The 25,229-nt window shown below is 59.5% G+C and overlaps 3 protein-coding genes across 3 annotated transcripts in view; 1 reads left to right on the forward strand and 2 right to left on the reverse strand.

Annotated features, from left to right (window-relative positions):
• Window positions 1–3: 3 nt before the first annotated feature.
• Window positions 4–5,313, reverse strand: TEPSIN (TEPSIN adaptor related protein complex 4 accessory protein). Its single transcript, XM_075770837.1, has 13 exons — window positions 5,123–5,313; window positions 4,740–4,812; window positions 4,491–4,582; window positions 4,235–4,328; window positions 3,955–4,022; window positions 3,722–3,800; window positions 3,274–3,345; window positions 2,516–2,722; window positions 2,222–2,396; window positions 1,815–1,928; window positions 1,521–1,599; window positions 1,256–1,390; window positions 4–984 (listed from the first exon to the last, which is right to left on the reverse strand). Exons 1-13 carry the CDS (start codon window positions 5,162–5,164, stop codon window positions 505–507), a joined length of 1,710 nt encoding a protein of 569 aa, XP_075626952.1. The 5' UTR covers window positions 5,165–5,313; the 3' UTR covers window positions 4–504.
• A 320-nt stretch (window positions 5,314–5,633) lies between these two features.
• Window positions 5,634–6,242, forward strand: NDUFAF8 (NADH:ubiquinone oxidoreductase complex assembly factor 8). The gene is made up of 3 exons (XM_075770838.1): window positions 5,634–5,770; window positions 5,872–5,982; window positions 6,080–6,242. The coding sequence occupies exons 1-3, from the start codon at window positions 5,690–5,692 to the stop codon at window positions 6,098–6,100; spliced, it is 213 nt and encodes a 70-aa protein (XP_075626953.1). The 5' UTR covers window positions 5,634–5,689; the 3' UTR covers window positions 6,101–6,242.
• Window positions 6,243–6,621: 379 nt separating this feature from the next.
• The window catches only part of SLC38A10 (solute carrier family 38 member 10), a 38,768-nt gene continuing 20,160 nt past the window's right edge, over window positions 6,622–25,229 (reverse strand). Inside the window, exons 11-16 of the mRNA XM_075770836.1 lie at window positions 21,384–21,537; window positions 14,816–14,986; window positions 14,005–14,484; window positions 13,331–13,438; window positions 10,243–10,422; window positions 6,622–9,902 (exon numbers count right to left, since the gene is read on the reverse strand). Of these exons, the coding sequence (XP_075626951.1) occupies window positions 8,725–9,902; window positions 10,243–10,422; window positions 13,331–13,438; window positions 14,005–14,484; window positions 14,816–14,986; window positions 21,384–21,537 (2,271 nt within the window). The 3' untranslated portion in view covers window positions 6,622–8,724. The remainder of the gene's footprint in view (window positions 9,903–10,242; window positions 10,423–13,330; window positions 13,439–14,004; window positions 14,485–14,815; window positions 14,987–21,383; window positions 21,538–25,229) is intronic.

Below are 25,229 nucleotides of genomic sequence, written 5' to 3' on the forward strand. Positions count from 1 at the left end.
CCGGACCCGAGCATGGGGTTTATTGGTGGGTCCCGGCCCCACTGGACGGCGCCTTCTCCCACCCCGACCCCACAAGCACCGAGGCCGGAGGCAGCGGGGCCACCCCGGAGCCCTCACGGCCACGCCGAGGTCCCCAAACCGCCCCCCAGCTCCACCCCGGCAGCTCCCTGCCCCGGCTCCCCCCGGCTGGAGCGAGGGGCACCAGCAGCCGTGCCGGGGGTTTTGGCAATACAACAGCGTGGGGGCACGATCACCGTATCAGAGCGCTGGTCCCACGGGCACTTCACACCCCTGCCCCCTTGGCAGCCCCCTCCCCTCTCCCCCACATGTAGGGCTGCTCCTTTGCTTTTCCCCGGGGGAAGCTGGGGGGAGCGGGGCCCCGTCCCCGGCCGGTGCAGGAGCAGCTGGCTGCCCGCGGAAGAGCCCTGGGGGGGCCACGGCACGACAGGCCCCGCAGAGAGGGAGGGCAAAGCCCCCACAGCCCCCCCGGGAGCCTGATGGCAGCTACACGTTGAGAAAAGCAAAGGCCGAGGGGGGCCGGCTGCCTTCTGCGTCCGTCCGCCTGTCCCGGGGCTGGGACAGCGTCCGCAGCTCTGCTGGGGGGGAGTCCGGGCAGAGCACCGTGCCGGGACGGGCCACCAGCTCCATGCCGGCGAAGAGGGACAGGCTGCGGGAGGGCGCAGCGGCACCTGCCGTGTCCCCTGCCAGCCTGCTCGCCGCCTCCTGCTCGCAGGGACAGGCTGGCACCGCGGCACCGGGCTGCCCGTGGGTCTCTGCTTCCACCCCCTGCTCCTCGCCGCAGGCCGGCACGGCCATGGGGAGCGGGGCTGCGCTCAGGGGGGTGAGGATGCTCTCGCCTGCCAGGGGCGGGATGTCCGTCAGCAGGTCCCCGGTGCACGGGGCTGAGCCCATGGCGAGGGCGGAGGGGTCCGCGCTCTTCGGGGAGGGCTGGCCTCTGCAGAGAGCCTCGAACTGCCGCAGGATCTGGGAGGACAAGAGTGGGATGGGCGGGAGTGAGCGGCGTCGGGAAGGGGGCCCGGCCCCGGCACCTTTTCCCAGGCGGAGAGACTGTCCTGGGGCTCAGTCCCAGCATCCCCTCCCAGGGCTCAGTCCTGTCTCCTGGGGACGGAGCGTCACACCCCCCAGGCTCCTCGCTCCTGGGAGAGGCGGACAATTCCCACACGCACAGAACCACTCCCGAGAGCTGGGTGTCCCAGTCCCTGGGGAGAGGACACGGGGACGTCCCTGGAGTCACCTTCGTTGCTCGGTTGGCGACGGGGCCGGGGCTGCCTCGGCTGAGCTGCTGCAGGTGCTGCCGAGTCACGGCAAAGATCTGGTCCAGGGAGAGCAGGTCGGAGCACATGAGGGAGGAGATGGCGCACATGGATCTCTGTGGGGAGGAGAGCCCGGCTGAGCCCAGCAGGCAGGACAGGCACCCAAACGCCCCGGCTTGGCGGCGCTTCTTCCCCCCCAGCCCTCCGCCCTGTGCCGGCGGCACACCGGGACTGCCCTGCGCTCACCATGCGGACGCTGTCGCTGGGGTCCTCCAGCGCCCGGCTGAGCAGCTCCAGCACCACCTCGCAGTTCAGCAGTCCGCACCTGGCCAAGAGGAAAGGGTTACGGCCATGCTGGCCGCAGGCAGCGCCCCGGGAGCGGGCAGCCCTCCTGCCCGGCAGCGTTTCAGCCCCAGAGGTCTGGGTCAAGGGAGCCAGTGAGGTGAGAAGGGTCGGGCCACCCCTCGAAGACCCTGCAGCGCTCCCCGCCCGACCCCACAGCACCCATGGCCCCGGGGAGCACCCGCTTCAGGCACTTACTCCTTGACGAAGTGCTGTGCTTCCTCCCTGGTGAGGAAGACTCTGGCGCCGCGGGTCAGCGCCGACACCAGGCTCACCTCCCGCACGCAGTCGCCGAGGCTGTCAGCATCCACCCTGCCCGGGGAGGTGGGTGAGTGGGCTCAGGGGCCAGCCCTGCTCCCTCCTGGGGGCCCCAGCACAGACCCCCCCACCCTCCTGCAGGCAGGGAGTCCCTCCCAAATCAGCTCCCCCACCCGTGGTTCTGCCCACCCATGGGCTGCCGGGGCTGGGAGACCGAACGTGGCAGGAATCCAGCCCAGCAGTGCCAGGGGACTCAAATTAATGGTGTGGAAAACAAGTTTCTGGAGACAAGAGAAGTATCTGAGAAGGCCCGGGGGCAGGGGAGCCCCCAACGGCCCCGTTCTCACCTCTCAGCCGTGTGGGTCAGCTCCCGGCTGGCCCCGGAGTGGCTGTCGCTGCCCGATTTGCTGCAGGAGTCCGAGGTGCGGCTCAACTCGCCGTTCCCCTGCGAGGACTCCTGGGAGCTGTGCCCGCTGTCTGCCTCCTCCCAGCCGCCCCCGGCCAGCCCCGGCTGGTGGCTCACTGCAGGGACAGCAGCAGTGGGGTGCTGACCCCCAAACCAGCCCCAGTCCCTCACGGGGACCCCCGCCAGCCCCCCAGCAGCCCGTACCCACCCCAGCCCAGCGGCAGGGTGGACCCACCTCGGGTGCTGTGCGCTGCGGCAACCGCTGGTGGCTTCACAGCCCCGGCCGGGCTCCTGGCAGGGGAGGGGGCTCTCACGGGCTGGTAGGCATCCTCATGGAGCTCCCTGCGGCGAGGCCGGGGCCCCTCCAGGGAGGGGAGCACAGCGTGGGCCACTGCTTCAGCCGCTCGCTGGATGGTGCTGAGCAGGGCTTCCCCCGTTGAAGCTGGGCAGAGGTCAGGGCGTCAGGCACTTCCTAGGGAGCCCAGCCCGGCCCCCGGGCACCCCCCCACCTTGCAGGGTGTCACGAGGGGACGGCGGGGACCTGCCGGCAGAGAGGAGCAGCCCCAGCAGCTGGGCTCCAGGCACAGCCGGGCTCTGCGGGACCTCTGGCTGGACAAGGGGGATGGGAAATAACCTGGGAGCTACGGGAACAGGCCCCGGGGCACAAGCCTGCCTCCCCCATCCCTGTCACACCTCCAGCAGGGAGGGTCCTGGTGGAGCCCCCCACTGCCAGCCCCACAGCCGTGACACCAGCCCCAGCACCCATCAGATGGCTTGGGAACAGGGAGAGCTGCACAAAGCAAAGGGTGCTTGGAGCCACCCAGAAACACCCGCAAGAGCGCCGGCAACCAGGTTAGGCGTCTCCAAACACGAGAAGCCTGGTCTAACCCCAAGCAGGACCCCTGGGGCTGCAGCATCACGGGGCGTGCCGGCACGGCGGCACCAAGCAGGGGACCCCCGCGGCACCAGGCGAGGGCACAGCCAAGGACTTACCGGAGCCGCTTTTCTCACTGCTGAAGCCAAATCCCTGCAAGGAGCCGCAGGGGCTGGGGCTGGAGCCCATGCCTGGGGGAGGCATAAGGCGGGTTCGGAGGCAGCACAGGCACTCAGGGTCACCCTCAACTGCTGTTCCTCCCCCTTGCCAGCACAGCGGAGCGCCTGGGGCAGCTGGGAGGAGCTGGGAGCAGGGCAGTGTCCCTCCGCTCCCCCAGGCAAATTCTTCCCTCTGGCCAGAGCTGCAGGACATCCCCAGTGAGCAGGGCTGGGGCTCACAGCAGGCCAGGGGAAGCACCAGGCACCAGTCATGGGGGCCCAGGGCAACCTGCCTTCACCCCCAGCAGCCCCCCTGGCCAGCAGACCCACAGCCGAAGGGAAAGGACCGGCCCGGTGCTGCCAGCACAGCCCATGGGAGGTGACGGGGCCACGAGCGGCCTGCACTTACCCGTGGGAGGCAGGGGACGGGCAGGCAGTGCGGCAGGCTGAGGGAGCGGCGCATCCGAAAAGAGAACGCTGGCCAAGTCCTGCCGGGAGAGATGGGAGGGTGGGCAGAGAACTGGGGAGCGTTGGGCACCCCAGCTGGGCCCCAAGGTGGGGGTCTGGGGGGCAGAGCTGCCCCGCCGCTGCAGGGAGGGCCTGAGCGGTCCTGGGCACAGCGGGAACGGAGCTGGTACTCACCTGCGCAGCCGTCCGGACCTTCTGGTTCAAGCTGTTGCCGTGGAGGGGGTCTGGGGGCCCAGTGAACACTGCAAGGCACGGGGTCAGGGGGGCTCAGGGATGGGTCGGCTCCCAGGCACGGGGCAGGACCCCGGCCCTGGCCAGCGCTCAGCCTCTGGAGCAGCCCCCACAGGCAGAAGCCGCTCTGGGCTCTCCCCCGCAGGCAGGCTGGGTTCTCCAGCACCACACAGGGCTGCTCCCCGCTCTCCTGCCCCAGCTCCCCCAGTCCTCACCCCGTTACCTGCTGCCTCCCGGATGAAGCAGGCGTTCCTCTTCAGCTGCAGGACGAACTGGGGGGAGCCCTGGGTGCACGTGTGCAGCAGGATCTTCAGCACCTGCGGACGCGGGTCTCGGGGTGAGAAGGCCAAATGGCGGCTGCCCCACCGGCCCTGCGGCAACGCCCACGCTCCGGCCCATCGCCCCGGGGCTCCTCTGCAGCCGGGGGTGGGGGGGGGACACCTCGCAGCAGCCGCCCCCGTTCACCAGCACCAACCCACCTTCAGCTTGACGTGGCAGGAGTTGCTCTGCAGCCGGTTGAGGAGATACTCCAGCAGGCACTGGCTGCTGCCGGGCGACTCGTGGGAGATCTCTGGGGCGGGGGTTAGGGATCCTGCTCCCCCCAGACCGGGACCGCAGCCCCCAGCCCCGTGTCCAGCACCTCTCCCCCTCCAGCCCCGGGCCACCCCCGGGGCCCGCGGCCTCCCCGGGACACCCACCCCGGGCCCACCCCCGCCCCCGAAGGATACTGGCGATCTCCTCGAACAGGTACCCGGGGCAGGGGACGTCGTCGTCGGCCGTGGCCCTCAGCAGCACCGGCAGCTGCAGGGAGAGGAGGAGGAGCGGCCTGAGAGGAGCCGGGCCCGGGCCCGGTGCAGGCCCGCCGGCGCTGTGTGAGGCCGGTACAGAAACCCCCTCCCTACCCCGGTGAGACCACACCGCTGCGCTGACATCACTGCCCTCGAAATAAGTGACATCACAGCAGTGACATCAGAGTGGAAGGGCAGGGGTGCCATGGCAAGGCCGTGGGGCCCCGGGCTCTGACAGCACGGGAGGTGGGAAGATGCAGCGATGAAGTCACGGTTGGAGAAGTGACGTCGCGCCCCCCCGCCCTCCCCGGCCCGTACCGTACCCGGCTCAGGAAACTCAACCGGTCTCTCAGCGGCGCCGCCATGACACTCCCGGTGCAGGCCCTGCCCGGCCCGACAGCGACCTCACGGCTCCGCCCCCCGGAAGGCGCCGCAGACCAATGAGAGTACGAAAGGCTGCCGCTCGGCCAGTCATCGGCGAGGGAGGGCGGAGCTCCGGGCGGAAGTGGCTCAAAAGATTGACGCCGGCGGCAAAAGGGCGGGAGACGGGAAGTAAACAACCGGCATCTCCACCAATCAGAGCTGCGAGCGACGAGCGACCAATCAGCAGGGGCTCGGGAGGTGGACACCGCGCGTAACCAACCCACGCTTTCAGCAGGCCAACCCGGCCAACGCGAGAAGGCCGAGGGAACGACCTTCCGCCAACACCCAATCAGAGAGCGAGTTCGTTTTGATAGGCACATCGTTTCACCTATCAACGAGCCCGAAAGGCGGGGCGTTCGCCGACACCCAATGCGAGAGCGCTTCGCTTTGATGAGCGGGGCAGAAGACCAATCGCGGCTGCTCCACCATGGCGGCGCCCAAGCCGTGAGGCGGCGGCGGTAGCGGCGATGTCGGGCCGGGGCGTCTGGCTGCGGGCGCGGACGCGGCTGCGGCGTTTCCCCGCGCTGCTGGCGGGCTGCGGGGAGCAGGTGGGGCCGCGGGCGGGGATCGGCGGGGCAGGGGGCGGCAGGGGGGGGGAAAGGCCCGGCGAGCCCGGCGCCCCGCTCCGGTTCGCTGTCGTTCCCCGCAGGCGGCTGCCTACGGCCGGTGCGTGGCTGCGGCGGCGGCCGGGACGGCGGAGCTGCGGCGGGACGCCTGCCTGGAGGAGTTCCGGGCGCTGCAGGACTGCTTCGCCCGGGCGGTAGGGCCGGGGGCCGGCGGGGGGGGGGGGGGAGCGGGGAGCGGCCCCGGGCGCGGCTGAGGCGGCTCCGCCCGGGCTGAACCGCGACTCGTTACAGGCGAAAGCGACGGCGAAGTGACCGGACCGACCCCGCGCACCGGCCTGGAGACGCTTCGGGAAACAAATAATTAAAAAAACCCCAAACAAAAAAAAACCCCTCTCAAAAAACGGGCCCGGTTTGTCCTTCAAATTAGAGAGTCAGTGGCGGGGCCCGGGCCCGCGGGGGTGACCCCGGCCCCTGGGGACCAGCCGGGCGCAGGAGGTGCGGGAAGGCGGCACACCGCCCGCCTCTGCGGGCTCCGGCCCCGGCAGCACCGCTGCCGCAGCTGCCTGAGCTCCGGAATGTCACATTAGGGGGTTTTCTCCCCAACCGAGGCCCCGCACGCGGCGGGTGGCAGCTTCCCCTCGTCCTCCCCGCAGCGGAGAGGAGCAAATCTCAAAGATAAGTGCAAACCCCTCTTTTCCTTCAGTACGTAACTCCCGGCGGGAACGGAGCGAGGCAGATGCTGCTGCCTGCCCGGGGAGCCACGGCCCCGGGGCCGGGTAAGGCTTACCCATCTCTTTTTTTTTTAATTAAATTAAAAAAAAAAAAAAAAAGAATTCAGATGAAAATGCTTCAGCTTATTTTATTGATCGGCTCAGCCTCCCCTCCGGTCTCTCCACCCCAGTACGAGCGGTCCCTGGCAGGCAGAGCCGACGCAGCTCCTGCCATCAGGAGCATCTTTGGTCCTTTGTGCTCACGCAGACAACTCAGCACCAACCAGACAACTCAGCGCCAACCGCAGGACAGAGCCCTGCCCTCACCCTGCCCTCACCCTGCCCGGCACAGCCCCTGGCAGGCAGCAAAGCGCAGGAGGGGGCAGGTCCAGCTCCTGCTTCGGCTCCCTCTCGCTTCTGAAAGGCTGGTCGGTGCCGCAGGGGACAAAGCCTGGACCCGTCTCCCTACTGCGGACCTACAGCCACACTCCGGAGCCCGCTGCCGTCCCTGCCCCCACGGCCGCGGGACGGCTGCGGAGCGGCTCCAGGGCTCCCGGCCGCGCGTTGCTTGTGCTTTAAGACAGCGTAATGGAGAAGCTCACTTGTACGGTGGGTCCTGAGGGTTAAGGCCGTGGCAGTCCGGGGAAGCAGCGCGGGTGTCTCCTGAAGACGTGCGCCCAAGTCCGCGGCTGTTGCCCTGCGGCTCTGTGTCATTTTAATGAGAGGTTAAGATGACATCCCTCGAGCAACAGGCATGCGTCCCAGGCAGCGGCAGCCTTGAGTTCCCCCGAGTGACCAGAGCCGGTGTGTCAATCCCGTGTGTCTGATAACGACCCATCCCTGGCTCTGCAAGGACACGAACTCGATGAGGCTGGTTTTACCAAAGACACTTGGAGAGACAGATATAAAAACCACCACAGTGATGAGGTCTGTAGACTCCAGGCTGGGAAATTTCAGCCGTTCTAGTGAGAGCTTTGGGATTTCATTTCTTACATTTGCAAGTCAGGATGTAAAAACAACAACAACAAAAAATCAACAAAAGGATGAATCACTGTCTGGGAGCCTGAAAGGAACCAGGGCTCTCAGAGCAGCTCTTCCCTTCCTCGCTCATAAAATACATTTCCAGGGGCAGAGTAGCGACATCTACGGACGTAAAACACAGCGTGGGGGGGCTGGGAAGAACACACAAAACCACGCTCCACCGAGTAACAGAGAGAAGAGGTAGGTAATGCCTGAGCCAAGCCCCCGAGTCTGCCCTTGTAAGCCATGTCTTTTGTTCCCAAATTAGTCACCTCTTGCAGAAAACTCAAGCTGGTTTGGGGGGGAGGGGGCAGTCTGCAGCCCCGGGTTGAGCTTCGTAATGCACTTTGGGCAGAAGTCAAGCCTGAAAACACAGAGGAGAGCGGAGCATCCGGGGAGGGTGGCGAGAGCAAAGCTCCATGTTATTGCTAGTGTGTGGCCAACCAATTAAATCCCTGGGAGTAGAGGCAGCACAACTGCAGCAGTTGTGCCCGTTTAAGGCAGCGTTTCTACTAAACTAGGTTCCTAAACCACAACTATCTCCTAAACGTGCAAGACTAACAGCTCCCATTTCAAGAGAAACACCAAAACAATTGGCTAAGCTGGTCCTGAACTCATGACTTGATGCTTCTCCAGAACAAAGCCTTTCCCGAGATGTGCAATCCCCGCAGTCCCAGACCTCCGTCCCGAAGCCCCGCACAGCCCGGGCCAAAGGAGCCCGGGGCAGGCACCAGGGAAGCTTTTCCAAGCAGGCAGGGGAACCTTGCGGACGACCACCTCAGTTCTGAAAGGGGAGTCGAGAGCCAGATGGAGAAGGCAATTCGATATGAAGGAGATGTTTAAAAAGGTCCTTGAAAGTCGGCCTGGCAGGGAACCAAGGTAAATGGCAACCTCTGAAAGCCAGAGGACAGCGGGAGCTTTTCTTTCACGGTTGCCATCTCCTCAGCCACCTGTGGGTACACGCAGGGAGGTGCTACCATCACAGAGACTGGAGAAGCCCGCGGTTCCCCGGACGGTTCACAGGTCCAAGGAGATCCCGTGGGTCCAAGCGCTGCGTCCAGCAAAGCGCTGCTGGCTTACACCAACCACTGCCTGAGCAACGGCGGCCAAAACCCAGCTGGTTAACTTGAACCTTCCCCACGGAGCTCCTCAGCCTCGTGCCTGTGGCCAACACCCGCAGCCACCCACCGAGCACGACCACCCCGCTCACACGCTCCCATCCGCCTGCGTCATCTGCTTGATCTGCCGGCTGTGGACCACCTGCTGAGCCCCCTCCGCAACTTGGTTCAATCGTGTCTCTAGAGCACTCCGGAGGTCGTTTACTTTCACATCTGGAAGGGGGTTCAGGCCAATGAAGACCCCCTCCCCCTGCGCAGCCTCCTCCTCCTCCTCCTCGGGAGGCAGCAGGTCCCGTCTCCTCCGGCGGAGGTCCAGGTCCGCCTGCAGTTTCAGGTCCCGGTTTGGTTTGATGTCGTGGTCCAGGCTCTGGTCCCCTTGGGCGGCCGCTCCTTTCTCGGGCTTTTGGGCAGGAGCGTTCTCAGGGCCTGGTTTCTTCTCAGCATCCTTTGAGAGACCTCCCTCCCCGTGCCTCTGCTTGCTGCGGAGACCTCCCTGCGGGTCCGGGGCCTCGTCCACCACGTGCTCCCGAGGAGCTTCTTCCTTCACCTCCCCTTTGCCAGCCAGGTCCCTCGGCCAGACCTGCTGCCGTCTGCCGGCACCCTCAGCCCCCTCGGTGTCTGCACCTCTCAATCGCTCCCGTAGGTGCTGCTCGCTGTCTGCCACGTTCCTTCTACTGGAGGAGTCCAGCACAACTGCCAGGTCTTTGGGCTCCACCTGACTCAGTGCTTTGGCTTTAAGGTCTATTCCTGAGTCTCTTTCCAGACTCTTTCCTGCTACTCCCTGAACTTTGGCAGCCCCCAGCTGTTCTCTTTGGATGGGAGCTGTAGCTACTTCCACAGCTTTCAGGGAATTCTTCTTCTCGTGGACATCTCTTCCAGCTTTGGCTTCATGATCTCCTCCTAAATCCTCCGCCAAGGGCTTCTTTTCTAGGTGGTTTCTGGCTGCTGGAATGTGTTGGGCATCCCCGTGAAGGGGATCCCGGTTCTCCGCGGGATTTTTAACAGCTTTCTCGTTCTCCTGTGGCAGCACCTTCCGCTCCTTGGAAGGAACCCCAGGAATCTCACGCCCGTGCCCAGCCTCTTCCAGCTTTCCTGCAGTCCCCCTGCGCTGCTCCGCGGAGTCAGCGTGCTGCCCGCCCGGGCCCTGCGCAGGGTGCTCCCGCAGCTCTTTGCTCAGCGCCTTTGCAGCAGCTTCTTCCTGAGCCCCGAGGCCCTCGTCCTCCTTGCTCTTGGAGAGGGGCACAGCGGGCTCCTGCTGCGCTTCCGCTGCAGAACAAAAATCGACATGTAAAAGCTTTTTCTTATGAGCAAGAGGTTCCCTTCTCCCACCACCCCATTCTGCACAACGGGGGACAGGAGAAAAGGGATCGTGCCATCAATGGCCACACGGGAAAAAGAGGTGAGCCGAGGGGGACAGCGTTACCCCTGCGCGCAGGGGCCGGGGATCCCCACCTCGGAGGTCGGGGTCAGACACAGGAACAGCTTTCGCAGAGTGGACTCTGCCATGTGCCGAAAGGACTCGGATCTCTCCCAGCCCGACTTTAAAGCTGCTTTGAGCAGTGATCAGCCCGCGGAGGGGTCATTACGCTTTTGGTGACGTCCTTACCTTGCTTTGGCTTCTCTTCTCCTCCCTCCTCCTGCCTCTGCTGGTGGATCTCCTTGTGCTGCTCTTCAATTACAGCCAGCAGCTTTGCCTGCTGGTCGAGTAGCTGCTTCTGCTGTACCTGCTGTTCTTTGATCACCTGCAGCAGCACAGCATGATCAAGCAGTTTCGCCTGCCCCGCTTCTAGAAAGGGGAAAAAGAAGAAAGGAAAAAATAAAAAACCCCTCATTAATAATCTCCCAGCGTTGGAGGGGCTGCAGGGGCTTTCCTCAGCGGGAAGGTCCTACTCTGCAAACGCTGCCCGTTTGCCGAGAGGGAGGCAAGGACACGGCACAGCTCTGCTGCCGGCAATCCCGGTGGGACCGCTCCGGCGTACCTCCACTGAGGATGGCAGCCAGAAGCCCAGACCGGCTGCTCGCCAGCGCACGTGCTAACACAGGACACTGCCCTCCCAAGGAAATTTGGGTGGGGGATCAAAACTCAGCTCTCGTCGTTAACTGCTCGGGGAGAAGAGCCGCAAAGAGGTACAGGGAAGCAGGTCAGCTGGGGTCCCAGCAGAGGGAAGGACGAGGAGGCTGCTTGGGCAGAGCGGGAAGAGGACAGGACCAGCAGAAGTCATTTGAGAGCGAGGGGCTCGGCTGCCCACGCAAGATGAGCTGCTTTCAAAGCTGCCCCAGCGCTGCTGCAGCTCAGCTCTGTAGACCAACCAGGCTTCTCAAAGACAGATCGTCTCTTTGGATGCACTGCAAAGACTTCATCCCAGCTAAAGCAAGCCTGGAAAGGCCACAAACAGCAAACGGGCAATCTTAGAGGGAACTGGCAGAACTCAGCTAAGGCACAGCACCAGGAGCTGCCCTCAGAGGGAAACTGCCCACAACGGTGGGATAAACCAACGTGGAAACGTCGGCCCAGCGTGCGAGGAACAAATGCTGAGCTGGGTCTTTCCAGGGGGCAAGTCCTGAGTTACAGCCAGAGGGACGAGAGGCTGCTGCTGCCTCCTCTCCCGGCTCAGCCCAGTGAAGGTCTGCCCTGGCCCACGGCAGGAAAACACCCACCGAACAATCCTTTTGGTGTTGAGCACAGTGAAAGGCCTGGGATCTCAAGCAGCAATCAAAGGTTTAGCAGCCGCACACTCTCGCATACAGCAGCGCAGGCGGTCAGGCAGGTTGAAACCACAGTGGTGCACAAAGTCAGCCGCGCCGAGCCACCACCAGAGTAGAACTGAGCTCCCCGCGCCACGTCACGGAAGGAAATCCCTGCCCTTCGCGGCTGTGAAGTCCCACAAAACAGACTATTTCGGGCCAAGCAGAAGTGACTCACGTCGATTCACTCGCTGCAACGACACGTCAGGCACAAACTGCGAGTCCCAGGTCTGCACGGACACGCCGCTGCCTTTTCTCTGCCTGGACAGACACCCGGATGCATCGTATCGTACCCAGAGAGTACGAACCTGCGTGTCTCTCACCTCCCGCATGAGCAAGCAGCTTTCCTCTGAAACTCAAGGTGTTTCTAGACCATTATGTCCCACGGAAAATAATGTCAAAATTAATAGCCTGGAAAATGCCATTTAAATTAAAAAGGGATGCTGCCCAGGTGAATCCTCCTCCAGCACGCACTGCCTCCCCCTGTCCTGCTAATCACCCACAAGGTGATTCCAGAGAAATATTTCCAGCTCACGTTATGGTGCTATTAGCTAAGGGCCCCTGAAATTCCCCTTCCGCTCCGCTCACAGAAAGCTGGGCGGCAAGGGGGAATTCGGTAGTTTCAAGAGGGCAATTGACTTCTCGAGATCCGTTTATTTTTCACACTTTGCTCAGAATAAACAATGAAAACAGAAGTAATTTCTACTATCTTGCTCTCTGAGCATGCCAAGGTCCCAGCTCGGCATGGGAACGTTTGGGTTGAACACGCAGCAGGCAAAGGTTTAACGTCAAATGAAAGCGTTTCTCACCGAGAGCTCTGCAAACACGTGTAACTCCTGTATTTGTGCAGCACACCTCTTCCCCACGAACAAAAGGCAACGCCAACTCCCAGCTCCTCCTTTGATCATGGGGAAAGCAGGCCTCAGCCGGTGCTTTAGCTGGATTTTAACAGGCACTCTTCATAAAAAAAACACCTTAAATGATTATAAAATGAAAGTATTTGAGTTCACGCGGCTCAGGGCAGCTACAGCCGGAGCAGCGCTCAGCAGGGTCCCAGCTGTTTGCAGAGAGCACCCATGGAGCTGCCTGCCCGCTGCCTCGCTCCTGCGACGCCTTTTCACCCCTTCCACCCTCTCCCAGCCTCCGGGTATGAAGCTCAGCCCGGAGCAGAGAAGCAGAACAAGCCCAGAGCACCGCTGGATGACATCCTCACGGGACAGCATCCTCAGCAAGTCCCACACAGACTGGGATGGAAAACCCCACGGAAACTCACGGCCCTTCACCCTCCTTGAAATGTGAAGAGTCCTCATTGACCATACCCGCCACTAGCTTTTTACGCTCAGTTTTTCAAGTCCCGTTGCAATCCAAAATGCAAAGAAATTAATTCGAAAACCAAGACGTAACCACGAAACAAAGAGGAGGGCGATATGCTCCCCAGGAGCAGAGCCTGCCCGCCGCCATTGCTCATTGGACCCAACGCCCGTCACCTTGGAGCAGAGCAGCAAGGGGAGCCCAAGCTTGGGCTGCAGCCCCTCCGGCGAGGCAGAGGCCAAAGGTGCGGAGCTCAGCCTGAGGAAGGGCTCACCGCACAGCGCCAGCCGAACGGCTTCACTCCGGTCTCGTTCTTGCCGGGGCAGCACCGCCGGCGCTCGAGCCGCCGCAGCCGTGGAGCAGCCGGACCCGTGTGCCAGCGTGACTCACGTCCTCGAGCGGCCCTGCCAGGGGCCGCGCCGTGGAACAGGCAGCCTGCGCCGCAGGAGCGAGCCCGCTGGAGACAGGCACTAATTGCCGCCGTCGCGGAGGTGACTACGGCCTAAAGCTATGTGCTGGCAAGAGCCAAGGACAGCGCTGGCTGGCACCGTCCTCCTGCAGAGAGAAATCCTGCACTCGCGGAGGGGGGGGAGCTCAGCGCCTTCGCCTCCCCGCACACCCCACGGACGCACGCTCACCCTCCAGCTTGCTCTCCGCGTTCTCCTGCTGCTTCTCCTCGGCGTTTCGGGTCTCTCTCGGCTCCAGCTGATCCGCCCTGTCCGGGAGGGGCAGCTCCTGCTTCTCACCTGCGGACCAACAGATCGACAGAGCTTTGCAGTCAATAAGGACGCTCCTGCAGCAGATGTTTTCTAAAATGACTCCACACCGTGTTGTCCCTCCCTGCCTAAGCCGGCACAGTTTATATTCAACCCGATGACTGCAAGGGAAGTAATAAAAAAAAAAATATTTAACAATCTTATAGACTCGTGGCAGCGAGCCAGCGCTAACTACCTCAGCCAATTAAAATGCAAGAATGGTTCTAACTAGCTTTTAGACGGGCACTTAGCAATGTGTTACCTGTCAAGATCTCCCGGCTCCGTGTCCCCAGTGAGTTCGGAGACGCACAGGAACAGCACGGCACCTGACATTTAGTAGGCTAGCAAACAACTGTTTGACAGATATTATAGTAGCTGTCAAAGCCACCAGACTCGTCCTTTTCCCCAACAGCTGCCGAAGGGGCTGTGCACGCTCACACGCTAATCTCGTGAATGAAAAGGACGTAGGTAGGAATAACCAAATTGCCCAGTCGCCGGGGCGGATTACAGGCCAAGAAGAGAGTTTGTTCAGATGAGCCACCGTGGAGGGAGCTTACCAGGCTCGCCTTCCTTCTCCACGGACTTCACAGCCTCCTCTGCTTTCCTGGGCAGCTGAAGCTTTGATTTCTCCCTGTCACCTGCAGCCTCAGCTTTCTTCTCACCGTCCGGCACAGCAGCTTGCGCCTTGGCTTCCAGCACTTGTTTGTCTGGCTCCAGCTCTTTGTATGGCGGCCTGCCATCCTGCTGCACCATCACCTCCAGGACGTTCTTCAGATTCTTAACGGGTTCGTCAGTCCCTCCCCGCAGTTGGTTCTCAGCGATCGCTTCCTTCCCTTGTTTTGGGCCAAGTGCCTCTTTTTGGGGATTCAGCACGGCTGGCTCCTCCAGCACCGGCTTGAGCAGACGATCGTTGGCTCCTCCGGGCGCAAGCTTGTTCTCGTCGGATTCCTCCCGCTCCCGGCCCATGTCCACGACCACTTCGTCGTGCGGGACGGGTGGCTCGTGGCGATGCGCTTCCCCCACAGGCAGGGCAATCCCTAGGGGGAACGACAGGCAGGTTAGGGGGCTGGAGACCAATGGGAGAAAGTAGCAGGCAGCAGGTTTGCAGCAGAGCCGGCTGCCTGCTGCCTTTCCTCAGCCCTGCCTTTCCTTCCTCGGCAGGAGGCTGCTTTCCTAGCGGTTGGGCTCGGTGATCTTAAAGGTCTTTTCCAACCTAAATGATTTTAACGAGCCTTGAGAGCATCAAATCCTAGATCACCTTCAGTCCACGAGGTGTCGAGCAGAGATCAGGATCTTTATCTGAAATAGTCCCGACACGTACACCTCCCAGCTCCAAAGCTGACACCCCTTCCCCAGGGTCCTCGTTACCTGGATCGGGACGGTCAAGCTGCACTTTCTCCTCCGGCTTTCCCCTCTCCTCCTCCCTCTTGGGTACCTCCATGGGAACCTTGATTTGTGGCTGCTCCATCTCCTCCTTCTCATCCAGCAGCTTTGGTTTATCGCGGTCATCCTCCGCCTCCTCTACGGCCGGGTTCTGGTCTGCAAACACAGGACAGTTAATTGCACGAGGTTACAGACGGCTGCACCGTCACTGCGCCGGCAGGACCAAGGCAATTGCTTTGTCTGCTGCAAGCCCCTGTACCAGCACAAGCCGAGCAGCTATTTTCCCTCCAGCCTTCGTACGGAGGAGTTGGGGCTTTTGTTCTGGGGTCGCCCGTTTGTTTTCCCTACAGGGGTTTTTTACGGAGCTGCTGGCACGGAAACCCAGGCCAGGCAGGGCCGGGATGGAGCCGGCTGCGGCTGCGAGCCCGTGCCGCCAGATGGTAGCATCCTCCCGGCTCCCCCGCACCGGACCCCTGAGCACCGGGAGAAACCGAGGTGGGGTCCGGCCGCAGCCCCCCCATCGCACGCCTGCGCTGGCTGCATGCTGCAAAGCAGCTCAAAACAGCTTTTTTATTTTTTTTTTCTCCTCCTTTTTGTGCACGAGTTTTTCCCCAGCCCTTTGAATGCTGGAAAGGAGTTGCGCAAGGAGTACGGGGGGAGGAAGGAGAGCTGCGTGACCCCGCAGCAGGCATGAAGGTTTGGGAGAGCAATTAAACGGCATTAGGGGAAACTCCCGGGGGAGATGGGGGACCCCCATCTCTCCCTCAAAGACACGGGATGTTTCTGGAAGACACATCCCAGTCAAAGCAGTGACTGGGCTCAGCGCTGGAGTAACCACGTGGAATTCGTGGCACGTCCCACGGGATGGGAACGGTCCCTTCCAACCCCAGGGTGGCAAAAGACAACCCACACAGCACAAACAGGGAGTGAACTCTTCCTTAGAAGAGCAGCAGAGGAGGAAACCTAATTGTTTCCCAGCACTGAAGTTGTTCTGCAGATTTTTTTCCATCCAACCAACTCAAAAAAAAAAAAAAAAAAATCTATCTTCTGTAACAAAAAAAATATTCCCAACTCTTCCCCCCATTTGCCCTCCCCCATGCGATTTCCTTTGGGGAATTAATTCTATAAACATCTTTCAATTTTCTCCTCCCCCTCCGCAGGGCTGGTGCGATTTATTACAAGATGAACTCATGGGAAAGAGGAGATTGCCACAACTTCAGCTGCGTGGGCCTTACCCAAGTTGGGGGGGGGGGGGGGGGGGGGCGGGGGGTGGGTAGTGAAAAACCCCACAAAATCAGTACAAAATCCTGGCGCAGAGGGATCCGTGCCAGAAGGACCCAGCGCCGGTCCAGAAACCTGGACTCTCTGGCCCAGAGCTCCGCACCCAGTCGAAGGGACGTGCGCAGGGGCTGGCCGGCTTTCAACGTTTCTTTGGTTTGGGAATGATGGTGGGAGGGGAAGAGGACTCGGATTTTCTGAGAAATTCAAGTCTGGTACCCAAGGGTCCCTCTCCCCATTGAGGGACTTCCCAGGGTTCAGTAAGTCAGGGCAGGACGCTCCTCCTTTCAGGAAAAATGGACTGCAGGAACCAGTGCCCAGCCCTGGACGGGGGCCCTGGGAAGCGGGAGGCTGAGGCCGGGGAGGGGAACGCTCGGCACGGCTGCGGATGTTCCCAGCTAAATTCTGGCCTCGCAGCAAAAAATTATTTACTCTATTGGAGGAAAGTTTTTCGTTAATTGGTTCATGAAGCCGGGAGATGGCTGCATTCGGAGAAGACTGCAACGCATCTGAAACCAGAGGATCCAGAGAACTGCGACGCGGGTAGAGCCGTTCCCACGGCAGAAGGGAATGACGACCCGAGGCAGCAAGATGATGTTCAAGAGGGATTAAACACAAAAAAAAAAAAAAAAAAAAAGGTGGTAGTGGTGGGGGGGAGAGCGGGGGAAAGCGGGAAACAGAGGAGTTAAAGCCAGAACTACCCCCGCAGGCACGGCAGGGTTTGGCCAGAGGACCCTGCAGCAGGTGAAACCCCCCCGGGCCAGGACAGGACCGAAGGGCTGGGGGTGGCCCCGCTGCCGGGAGAAGCATCAATTGTAAATCAAGAGGCGGCCGCACGTTCCGCGTTCTGCAAGCAATGCAAGACAAAGACTGAAACACAAACAAAACACAAACAAAAAATAAAAGTCTCCACGCCATAGTAAGACAAAGTTGCCTCTAAGCCGTCATTTGCTCAGCAGGAAACAAAATTAAGTTCATCATCAGGGCGTGAATTAACGACCTCTCACGCTGCATGGAAATCTATAAGGGGTTATATGTGGTTTGCAGAGAACAATTTTGCTCAGGATGTGTAATAATCGCTCTAACTGTCTAGTCGCCCTCCAGGTCCCTTTGGAGAGCGTTACAGTAATGCTGCGCCTCTTAATGTTTTATGAGCGGCGTTGGACTTTACAGGCAAGGGCTGAGAGGCTGTAAAAGCTTTTTGGCTTACACCAACAGGACCTGGGCGTCAGGCAGCACCAGGAGGGTTTGCTGAGCCCCTGCTGCCGGCGGGTCCTGCCGAGCCGCCCCAGCTCCTCTCTCACACTTACGGGGCGGCAAAGGGAAGCCGGGGCTTTCTGCAACCGATTTGTGCGTGCGCGCGCGCGTATGTGTTGTGGTTTGCCAACAGCCTCTCTAGGCTGCAATAAAATTTCATGATTAGCAACCTAAAAGCTTCCCTTCCCTCCCCGCTCCTGGTTCGGATAGTAGCAATGGTCCCAGAAAGGCATTAAATCCCTCCTCACATGGTTTTCCTATCGCTCTCGTCCACCGCAGCAACGACTGTAGCCAAAAGCTGCGTCCGCACGCCCCGCTCTCGGCAGAGGCAGCGAGATGGGCCCCGCCGTGCCCCCCCCCCCGAGCCAAGGGGGCTCCGGCAAAGGGACCAGGGGACCCCCAGGGACACACCACCCTCTCCGTGCCGCACCAGCCGAGGGCTGACGAGGGACGGGGGGGTTCGGGACCCGCTCGTCCCGGTGCAGCTCCAGACTTGCTTAAATCGCTTCGGCGCAGTGAAATGGAACGAGATCCACGAGCTCGTGCTAAGGCAAATGAAGAAGAACAAGCGGGGCAGAGGGATGGGGGCAAAGCGCTGCTCTCAAACGTACCGAGCAGCCCCACACCCCCGAGCGGGGCAGGGACAAGCCCTCCCCGGGGAGCCCCACGCAGCCCCCCCCCCGGCCCCAGCGGCACCTCCAGGACCCCCCCCCTCCCCCCGAAACGGTTACAGATTTCACAAGGTTATCGAATGGCATCACTGAAATTAGTTCACAGTTGTCTCCTGACGCACCAGCAGTAAAAACAAACCCAAATTACAAGAGGCTGATAGTTCTTTTTCTGTGTCACAGGCACTATTAAAAGCTCGCTCGCACAAAGCACCAGGGAGAGCTGCAGCAGAGTCAAGCTGTTCCTGCAGCTATTAGGAGCTGTGCATAATCCACGTCTCACACATGTTCGGGGCTGCTCTGGCTAATAACGCCGGCAGGGACGCAGCCCCCGGCCAGGCAGGTCTTTTTTCGGGGGCAAACGCACGGCCGCGGCGCAGGGACGGAGGAGCCCTCGGCATCGTGCCCTGCCACGCGCCGGCGGCCAGCGGAGAAGCCAAACGCAGACCCAAATTTCACCCGAGTCCCTGTAACGCAGACCACCCCACCCAGGAGGGGACGCGGGGTGGACGGAGAAGGGTGCCCAGCACGCGAGCTCCCCGGAGCGCCGGGGAAAGGGCGCTCTTGCATAAGGAACGTGAATCGTGTCTTTGTTACCCGATATTGCACAATGCCAGAGAAAGAAAATGAAGCAGCAACGATCAAGTAAGGAGCTGAAAAATATTACAAAATCTTAATCCGCCCCATGAGACCCTCTAGGGTGCTTTCAAATACAGAGAGAAATTGCCTAATTAGCTTTTTTTTTTTTTTTTTTAAATGGATAATTGCCTTCATGAGCTTTCACAGGCAGCTTAGCAACCTTTTAACATAGGCGCACACGCTGCATGGAGCGGCAGAACGTTTCTGAAAGGGGTTTTATACCTTTCGCGAAGAGCTGCTGACAGTAAACCTCAAGCAATACAGGCAGGGGCTGTAATGGGCACTTGGGTGTCGTTAGTAAAAACACTATTCAGAGTTCGCTGGTCAATATGTGTTCACATAAAAGGGCAATGTTCTAATATTCATAATCCCAGGGCCCACAGGGCAGGGTTTTAATGAAAGTCTGTACAGTTCTGGTCTCTGCAACATCAAAGAGGCCAATAAAACTCCTCTCACATGCTGACAGGCAAAAGTCAGATGGTGAAGGCAGGACTGGGAAAAGGCCCCGCGCAGCCCCCAGGTTTGCCGGGGGCGGGGGGAGACAGGGAAGGGGCACAGAGGCACCCGCCGCCCGGGGAAGGGGCCGAGCACCCATCGCTGGTGCCCGGGGAGAAGCCGCGTGTTTCTGCCGAAGCCCCGTGCGAGGAATACGAACCAGATGTGCGCCGACGAGGGCACCCAGGTGATGCGGGGCAGCCCGCATCCTGCGCACGCCTTGAATGACAGGATGCAGCTGCTGCAGTGTTTTCCAGGCTGCATGCTCCTGCCTCTGCAAAACAAACCGGGTGAGGACGGGGCGGGGGGGGGGGACACCGCGGCGGGGGGAAGAAGGGCACCATTTAATGCCTCTCATTGCTAGTCAAGCCGACATCCTGCAGAAGCGCAGGGAGGCACGGATCCAAGGCGCGGGGCGGTTCACGGCGGCACAGCGGGACCGTGGCTCTCCCGGGGCAGCCCTGCGTCCACCCGCCGCCGTTTCCCCGGTGCCGGCCACCCTGCGAGGTCCTCGTCCCCCTTCCCCTGCCCAGCTCCATCTCCCCCAGCCCCATCCCAGGGGATGGAGCACCCAGGCCAGGCTCCACTCCCGGGGCAGAGCCAGCAGCCCCCCCGGGACGAAAGGGACAGCGCTGGACCCGGAGGGCAGCTGAGCTTTCCCCGGGCAGACGCTGGTCGGCGCGTTAGAAGCCGCATGGCTCCTCCCCGGGAAGTTTACGAACCAAGAGCACTAAAACCGCCTTCCTCCCAGGTAGGATTATTTAATCCAGCAGCAAGTACCGCACAATAAGGGCTGATGCTGACGAGCTCCGGGCGCACGCGGTGGGTACGGCGGGGTGACCGACGAGTCGCTGCACTTGGCAGCGATTACACGCAGGCGTCCTGCTCTGCCGCCCCGCTTCACGCGGAGAAGAAGTGGAGAAGAGATTTAGCAAACTCCAGCGGACACCATCTTTTATGGGACTTTTTTTATTTTCCCAGTCACAAGAACACGTGTCATTAGCGACTCCTCCTGAAACGTGCAGCTGTTCTTTGGCCATTACTGCTCCAAAATTAACCAAGACGGAAGAATTCAATCGCATCCCTCCTCCCAGCCCTGCTGAGTGTGCACGATTAAGGGATTGAGAGCATCTTTTGCTCCGAGTTCACGGGTATCCTAGTGCCTGAGAAGGCATGCACGCCTTGGGTGAACCACGAGCATGAACGCATAAAACCCCACCGCTGCCAGGGACGGAGCAACCCAGGAGTGAATGTTATCGGCGGCAGCACCGGTGTCTCGGAGACACTCAAAGCTGCTCGGCAGGAACACAGCCAACAACCAGGAGGGAGGATAATCTCCAGAAGAGACAAGCCCCTTTCTCGCTTCCGTTCTCAATCTCTGTGAGGATATTTCAAGGCCTCCAAAGAACAAAAAAAAACACCCACACACACACCAACAAAAAAAAAAAAAAGCACGAGCAGAACCAAAGAAAAATAAAATAAAGAAACAGGACACAGCCACAGAAGAGGGGCAGCGCAGGGTCAGGCGACACCTGCTAGCGATGGCCTTGCAAGGCAAGCCTGCAGCTGGGGAAGGGAGGGATCGGCCGTAATTCTATCAACGGCCACAGTAAACAAATAATAAATAACGTGAACCAGTAAACAAAGCTGAGGCATAATCACAGGCTTTGTCAGAGCTAAAACCGAATCCAAATTTGTATCCTCCCAACCAAAAAAAAGTCAGCGCCCATAAATTTACATACCTCTGAGCGCAATGAATGGCTTGTTATTGGAAGCGCGGACAATGCGCTGGCAGAACTGGTGAAAGCAGCCCTGTTTGGCCACTCACACCCCTCGTACAGGTGGCCAGCGCGGAGCCATCGCTCGGCTGTGCTCACAGAGCTGCATTTATTACCCTGAACGGGGAGATCCATGCTCTGCCTGTATGGGGGACCCAAGCCCCCGCACTCTACCTTTCCTTTCCCTTCCCCAAAGAACAACTCCCACCAGGTACCACCGGAGCTGACTCCAGGCTTTTCCAGAAGGCAAAACTGCAGCCTTTCATGGGAAAAGTCCCCAGGATGCTGTGACAATGCACCGAGCTGCCTGGAAATGACCCTGCTTCCACCACACTTTAAAAAAAAAAAAAGTTTTATATATATATATATATATATATCTTTTTTTAAGAGGTGGAGCTGGGAGCAGGGCTGGGAAGCACAACTCAAGCAGACACGTACCTGGGATTTTGACCGAATCCTGGTCAATTCTGTTCTCCTCTCTGTCCAGGTGCTCCAAGCCCATCGCTTCTGTCTTCACCGGGGCGTCCTCCGTTGCAGACAAGGTGGTATACGTACTAATAACCAGTATTCCCAGGCCAATCCACAGTATAATCTGCACAATGTGCCAGAGCTTCAGTTAGCACAGCAAAACAAACGGGACTGCCCTGTACAGCACCCTCCATGCAAACAGTGTCTCCAAACAATTCAAAGCTCAGTGCAATTACACATGTCAATGAGAGAGAGAAGAGGGGAGAAATTTAAGAGGTGAAAAAAGAAAAAAAACAGAACAGGAGCTTTGGGCTGAGGTTTGTATTTGGACGTAGAGACGTACGAATGAGAGTTTCAGATGCTGGAAGCTGCTGAAAAGGCAACTCCTGTGTCAGAAAGGCTCAACAGCAGCGGACAGGATGTAAGGACAGAAAAATGCACGTGGCAGACAAGAGTCCAGCTGCAAAGACTCAATCCCCAGCATTTCCAGCAGCTACATTTGAACACCATGAAATCAGGTCCGGCTGAGAACAGAGGTGCCTGACCTGTTTACAGCCTAGAAAGGTTTCTAGGGAGCCGTTTAATAATTCTTATTTTTGAGAGCAAGAATAAGATGTCCACACACAAGTCCTGGTGGCCAGAGCTCGAGAGGCTGCTAAGAAGTAACTGATTTCCAGAAAGCTAGGACCAAACAGAATAGAAATAGTAAGACAGAATCTGGATCCTGTGGAGGGAAGGACTCTATGAATTTCTCACACTCAAAAAGGAGAAAGTGACCTGCACCAAAAAGAACATTTCTACAGCTTATTATCTAAGGATAAATTGATCTAAAAGGATCTGATTTCACACGAGCCTTAAGGAAGAACGAAAAAACTTTCTGCCTTTGCGCACACACACAAAAAAAAATCTCTGGGAGCGCTAGCAAACCACGGGGTAACTCGAGAAGGACAAGCAAGACGACGCAACAGCAGCAGGGGGAGAGGAACGTCTGCCGTGTTCGGTGCCGGGGCTGCCAAACGCCTGCCTGCTCCTCCAGGCGAGAGCGGTACGAGCTCAAGGAGCCGAGCGGATACATTGCTGGCCGACAACACTGACCAGGGAGATTTAATTAAACTCTAATCTATTATTTTTACCTAGTTAATCATTGCAATTGTAACAGTAAGGGCTTCTCATGGAGCCTTGGCTTGCACGTCAACGCGTCAACGGCACGGCAAATGAAAGCCTGCAAGAGTTTGTGCTGAAGGAAGCAGGCGAAGAAGCGGCACCCTCCGCTAGAAACACGGGTGTCCCCACAAGCTCCTTTTCACAACGGACCACGGAAGCAACAGGAACCATCATATGCAAAACAGAAAATGCCTCTGCAGTGCTGGGAAGCTGAAAGTTTGCGGCAAATTGGTATTTACGATGCAGCAATTCTTCCCCTCTTTTTTTTTTTCTGCTCTCTGAAATGCCAGAGATCTAGCTTATTTCTGCAGCTCTGCATACGGCTGCAAAGGATCCAGGGCAATTCTGCCAACCGTATCTTTTCTTTGCAGCTCGTGGCCACCCTGCGCAATACTCAGAGCTCGTCAGCAGCCCACCGCTGGTTCTCCTCTGCTTTTTGCCAGGTCCCATCCCCAGCCCTGCTGCCTGCGTGCTGACCGCAGGCTGCTGGGAGAGGACACCGCTTCTTCCCCCACACGTCTAACAAGAACAACTCGCTACGCATGCTTCACGAGGCAATCGTAAGAAAGTCTCAATCTGCAAAGGAAAAATGCTGCTTTGGTACACGATCTTGTTGCTGTGCAGTAGGAACCACGCAAGCTGCCTGGCCCCTTTGCAGAGGGGTGCAACACTCAGAGCAGGGGTGTGATACCAGCTCACGAGGGGACCACGTCTTGCGGAACTCCTCCTCTTCCCCCAGAATCCTCACCCTGCAGCACGCACATCCCAATTAACAAAAAGCACAACAAAAGGATGCTGCTCAGCGGGAGAAAAACCAGGAACAGCTACAGGGGAGCACTGCTACAACTGGGAGCTGCCGGAGGGAGAAAGCTGAAAATAAAGGGGAAAAGTGAAATTGAAAGGGTAAGTTAAAACGTTGGCACCCCCAGGGCAGGGAGGGCAGCCTAACATTTTCCTCTCCTTCCTCATGCTGAGGGAGATTGCCCAGAAACGTGGGCCAGGGTGGTCAGAGCATCGGGCCCAGAGGACCCCGTTCTCAGCACAGCCCTGCAGACAGACAGACAGACAGACGCCTTCAGAAGGACAAAGGTTGTCGGGGTGCGAAGCAGCACTGGGCAAGGGACGAGCAGCGTGGCCAGGGAGCAGAGACCAGACCTTAGAGACGCTGCAAAGGAAACAGAAGTAAAATCTGCTCCTTGCCTTGCCGTGTGGTGCACAAAGAGCAGATATCCTGCCATCCCGCTCGGGCCAAAAGTGGAGTCAGCAGGGCCCTGCCGCTGCTGCCCTCGGCTTGGAGCTCGTCCACTTCCTCCCTCACACAATCTACAGCCCCGGCAGAAATGCACTTTGCAACTGGAAGGTCGTTCTGGCGTCTTCCAGAAACAACAGTGGAGAGGAAGAGCGTTTCCACAAAGAGGATCTATTCTGGTGCCACAGGAACCAGGAGCAATGTGGGAGAAAAGGGAACTGTAGGAAACGGCTGAAAACGTTACATGTTTTAAAAGGATTTTTGTTGTTTCTTATCTTAGTGGGGAACTGCAAGCTTGAATGCCTTGGATTCAAACCCCTTTGTTTAACATTTGGAGTTCATCTGTGAGCTTCCCAGAGCAGCAGGTACGGGCACACGTGGCAGCCTGTGAAGAGTCTGCAGGCTGGGCTGTCCATGAACCAGCAGCAGCCCCTCGCCTTCAGCTCCCCCCGCCAGCACGTCTCCTCCTCACCTGCCCCGGCCGCAACCAAAGGCCAGAACAGAGAGGTCCACGATTTGACATTCTTCTGACACGGAAAACCAGGCAGTTTGTACTCAAGGGACACCAGGGCTGATCTGGCAACTGAAGGAAGAGGAATGCAAGGTGCAAGGACCCCGTGGCTTGAGGAACCAAACACAGGCAGAGTAGCCACCTACCCCCACTGCATCCAGCTGAAGGGCTGAGAACCTGGAGCAAGGGGAGGGACCAACACTGCAGAGTGGTTATAAGCCAGTGCCTGGTCCCACATGAAGGATCTCCCTACCTCTGAAAAGCAAACCTGCTGGAGCAGAGAGCCTTCCCCAGAAGCGCCTCTCAACGTGGACAGGGCAAGAGGACGTGCAAGCCCCTCTGCCTGCAGCCAACAGGCAGGTCAGCAAGGCAAGGGCCTGTCTCCCGAGAGGAGCGCTCTGAGCACAGGCGGCAATTCAGGAGAGGAAGTTTACGCGGCCGTTTCCTCTGCCAGTTGCTTTCCCCCGGCTGTCCTTCCTCCCAGAAGATAACTCGAACTTTGTACAGGAGCGTCATTAGCTCAGACCATCTCCTCTAACCACGCCTGAGCCATCAGCGGGAAGCAAAAGAGAAAAAAAACAAACCCTGCATTTGTGTAGAGTGACGACATCCTCCAAACTGTGCTGTTTTGGACACTGAGCACTTGGAGGGCCAGAGTCATGGCGAAGGAATGCAGAGCCCCGGTCAGCGCCGGGTTCCTCAGCTGCACTGCGACAGAGATGCCATGTTTGAAGGGCTGTACCAACCGAAAGCGCCTGCGGTGAAGGTGTGCTGGCCGCTGTGCTACCAGGGGAGGGCAGAGGGGAATCTCTTTTCCATCCGCACAGGAGCGAGACCGAGGGGTCATTTCCTGACCTCCAGCAGCCTCTCCGCAGCTCCTCTTCCCCAACTG

Source organism: Balearica regulorum, chromosome 18 (genome assembly GCF_011004875.1).
Source record: "Balearica regulorum gibbericeps isolate bBalReg1 chromosome 18, bBalReg1.pri, whole genome shotgun sequence".
NCBI classification, from domain to species: domain Eukaryota; kingdom Metazoa; phylum Chordata; class Aves; order Gruiformes; family Gruidae; genus Balearica; species Balearica regulorum.

What these genes read in the sequence shown, in the direction of transcription:
- TEPSIN (XM_075770837.1), bottom strand. Translation starts at nt 5,164, where the DNA reads ATGGCGGCGCCGCTGAGAGACCGGTTGAGTTTCCTGAGCCGG. An exon ending in GGTTGAGTTTCCTGAGCCGG is followed by an intron (nt 4,813 to 5,122) that starts GTACGGTACGGG and finishes CTCTCCCTGCAG; the next exon opens with CTGCCGGTGCTGCTGAGGGC. An exon ending in CCAGCGACAGCGTCCGCATG is followed by an intron (nt 1,391 to 1,520) that starts GTGAGCGCAGGG and finishes TCCTCCCCACAG; the next exon opens with AGATCCATGTGCGCCATCTC.
- NDUFAF8 (XM_075770838.1), top strand. Translation starts at nt 5,690, where the DNA reads ATGTCGGGCCGGGGCGTCTGGCTGCGGGCGCGGACGCGGCTGCGGCGT. An exon ending in TGGCGGGCTGCGGGGAGCAG is followed by an intron (nt 5,771 to 5,871) that starts GTGGGGCCGCGG and finishes CGTTCCCCGCAG; the next exon opens with GCGGCTGCCTACGGCCGGTG. An exon ending in AGGACTGCTTCGCCCGGGCG is followed by an intron (nt 5,983 to 6,079) that starts GTAGGGCCGGGG and finishes GACTCGTTACAG; the next exon opens with GCGAAAGCGACGGCGAAGTG.